We start from the raw sequence: 3852 nt of genomic DNA on the forward strand, positions 1-3852 counted from the left end.
GTGATTTTTCTTTGCCAGTTTAGCTTACTTTTTAATGGGAATTTCAATTTTTCTTTGTTATCATCTTATAGAGCTACTAAAATTATATACATTGAGACCAAAAAGCAAATTTGATGAAAAATATTACAAGTAAATACATACATAGTACAGCATACCATCTTTAAAATGGATGGTAAATATTACACTTCCACCATGGTTATTACTAGTTAAATATTAAGTATATGTATATGAATAGAGAATTATTTGATTTATCATTATATATCTAATAACATTATGTCTAAAATACAAGAACTAGATATTTCCCCACACAGGATAAACATAATGAAGATGATGCTTGATAATAGCAAAGCTCAAAATAAAAATATAATCCATTGACGTTGCTTTTTATGCACTTTCGTGCCATTTTCTTAAATGCCGGCAATATTTGTTTGTTTTGTTTCACATTCAAGTAATAATAATAATTGCATTTGGAAATTGAAATACTTCGAAAAATATTGAAAAGCGTAGATCAGACCATTTCCATGAAGATAATATTTATATATTCACACAGTGTAATCATGTCTAGATAGAATAATAGCATAGAATAACGATATATTCCAATTTATGCATAAAACCATAAACAGTATAGCAAACACTCATTAATATCAATGGTAAATATCACGTTGCCACGATAGTCATTGCTATACAAATATTATATACATGCATATGACATAGAGAAACATTTGGTTTCCCATAAAATATATGTTTCAAGTTGTGGTTGGGTTGTTAAGTTGTTTTACTTGACTCGAACATCAGAGAGTAGTTAGAGATTTCTTACAGGAGGAAATGGGTACTTTATTACTTAGCAAGAGTGCGCCCTCTAACTGAATAAACATTATAGGTTATCAGTTGAACAAATCACATAAACAGGATACTGTTACAATATGTATATTTAACATTATGTCTAATATTTAAGCACGAGAAATTCCCTCACATAGGATACACATGATAAAGATGATGCTTGATAAGTGGAAAGCTGAAAATAAAAATTAAGATTCATTGACTCTATGCTGTTTGATGCATTTTCCGTGCAATTTTCATAAATGAAATAAGTTCTTGTTAAGTGTTTCACACTTCAAAAAATATCGGAGAGTGATGATCAGACCATCTCCATGAAAATAATATTTATATATTCACACGTTATTATAATGTCTAGATTCACAGCATAGAATCACGATATCTTCCAATTTATGAATAAACTTTCAAGTATACACGCATGAACAGTTATACCATACACGTTTTAAAATCAATAGTAAAAATCTCACGACCACCATAATCATTACTAGTCAAATATTATGTACAGTTATGTATATGAATAGAGAAACATTTGGTTTGTCATAAAATATTTAATAACTTAATGTAATAGCATAACATAGTGCGATAATTTCCCCACACAGAGGATAAACATGATAAAGATGATGCTTGATAGATGCAAAGCTGGAAATAAAAAAAGATGTAAGCAGCCAAAATCTTTTTATGGGTGAGAAACAAGAGAGAAATGATCCAACAATTGTTTCATGTATTTCTACATTATAGCAGCTTACTTTAGCAGAAAATGGCAACTAAGTGGGTATCACACTCCCCCCCCCCCCATATTCTGCGATAATAATTATGATATCATGGCATCAATTATTTCGAGCGGAATATATAGAGTCTTTCCCGAGTGCAGAAAGCGATCTCTCCTGATCGGTACTGCTGGAGGTAACACCATATCCAAGTCTTCTCAGTCTTGTAACCATTAACAATGTTTCGGATGTGCCTTAGTTCATTTGTATACTCGTCAATGCTCACCAAACCTTCATCATGCTTCACCTTGGCTATCAGGATTGTATTCCATTGAGATAGAGCAGTGAAAAGGAGACTACCCGGTTTCTTTAAGTTATGTTGCACAGCACCTTGTTTGTCTATCAATCTGATAGCATCAAATGATGAAGTGATCAGAGAACCATGGTAACTAGTGATTCGCCGAGGTTCATATCCGTTGCATGGTATCTCCCTGATTGCTTGCCCACCTGATGCTGGAAATACCTGGATCTTGCTGACATTCCAGTAGCCCACATAGATCAGATCACCACCATCAACAGTGAGATCAGAAACCCAACCTTCAACTCGACTCAGAGTCTTAAACATTACATTCAATTGTGTGTACTCTGGTGTGTACAGTGTGATGTTGTTTGAAGTATCCATCACAACACATCGACCATCAGAGAGGAACCCTACCCCCAACACGTTAACATCCTTCAGAACTGTCTGCTGAAGCTGACCATCAGGAGAGAAGATGGAGATGCCACCTGTACTATATCCTAATGCCATCCTACCGTCTGGTGTACTAACCATGGCATTCATGCTACTCTCAGCTGGCAAAGCAACGTTCTTTACATTAACAATCCGATTAGTGTACAAAGAAACGTCCTTTAAATCAAAGGTTTTATTAGTGGGTAAGGCGACGTTCTTTTCAACTACATGCACAATCTTTCCAAGGCCTAGCTCATCAACTCCAGCATTTCTCTCGAAATTGACAGTTTTCCCCTTTATGCCCGATTTCTTCGGCTGCTCGTAGTCAGGATCCTCTTGATCACAGACCTCTCGTAACTCTTCACACAGAGTGTCCTGTGAAGCCAAAGTATCCATATCTAATGGAATCTTTGTTTTGTTAATCACCATTTCAGCCATGGTCGCCAACCGATTGATGTGCTTCTGAGCCGTGGTCTTCATGCTTTCCAGTTCTTTCTTTACTCCTTCAGTCGTTTCCTTGACTTCTCTTAGTAAGCTTTCTCTCTTCTCTGACAACTGCCGGACTACATCATCATATGCTTTGTTGATGTCACTTGTACACTGTTTCTTGGCATTGTCAACACTCTTGGTCTGTTCATCTATGAAATCAATGTACTTCTGAAAGCAAGACTGTTGCTTGACAACCTTTGATTTCAGGTCTCCGATGATCTTCACGTGTTTGTCCTCATAAGCAGCTCCCTCAACGACCTGGTGTCCCTCGTCTTTATGTTCCATCACACCACATCTGAAGCATGTGAATCTCCTGCAGGTGGAACAGAAGTAATCCTCGTCTTCTTTCGGGTGTTTCCTGCATTTCCGGTATCTACGTACAGACACCTTCCCTGATGAGATCTCACTCATGGCAATGACTTCATGATCGATAAAGTCTTCCCACTGAGAGTGCTTATTAAGACAAGAGGTGCAAAGATACTTGCCACAGTCTTGGCAGTAGACAGCAGCATGGGGCTTGTCATTTGATTTACAATTCGTGCAAATCTGAGGATGGCCCTCCATATCCTCTATCAGACTCTTCAAAGCAAGATTTACCTGTAGTTTGCCGACATCTTCGTTTGGGACCTGGGTCACAGCTCTGCAGACAGGGCATCGGATCTGACAGTTACCTTGGCACTCTAAGAGGTTGTCCAGGCAAGTCTTGCAGAAAGTGTGAGAACAAGACAGGATCTTGGGATCGGTGAAGGTAGAAAGACACACTGGACACTCTGTACTCTGGGAGATGACAGTCTTTAATGCTTCAGCCATGGTTGGATTAATAGAAGACTGAAAAATAATTATTACAAAACACAATGAAGAATAATAAACACGCAAGGACCATAGAATCTGCCATTTGACTTACATCACTGAGTCATAAAAGGATCACGTTGGGTTTTAGAATAGGGAAAGGAAGGGGAGGAGGAAGGGGAAATTGGGAATGATAAAATGAGGGGGAGAGGAGAAAGGGGAATGGGAAGAGGAGCTTGGTACGATGAGAATAAATTGGGAAGGTGAAAGGAAAGGAGTGAAAAGAAAAGAAGAGTATTA

At 37.6% G+C, this 3852-nt stretch overlaps 1 protein-coding gene across 1 annotated transcript; it reads right to left on the reverse strand.

The window, feature by feature from the left end:
- Window positions 1-1668: 1668 nt before the first annotated feature.
- On the reverse strand, window positions 1669-3573 carry LOC135155459 (tripartite motif-containing protein 2-like). Its single transcript, XM_064104435.1, has one exon. It carries the CDS (start codon window positions 3571-3573, stop codon window positions 1669-1671), a length of 1905 nt encoding a protein of 634 aa, XP_063960505.1.
- Between the last annotated feature and the right edge of the window lie 279 nt (window positions 3574-3852).

This window comes from Lytechinus pictus, chromosome 9 (genome assembly GCF_037042905.1).
Source record: "Lytechinus pictus isolate F3 Inbred chromosome 9, Lp3.0, whole genome shotgun sequence".
NCBI lineage: Eukaryota > Metazoa > Echinodermata > Echinoidea > Temnopleuroida > Toxopneustidae > Lytechinus > Lytechinus pictus.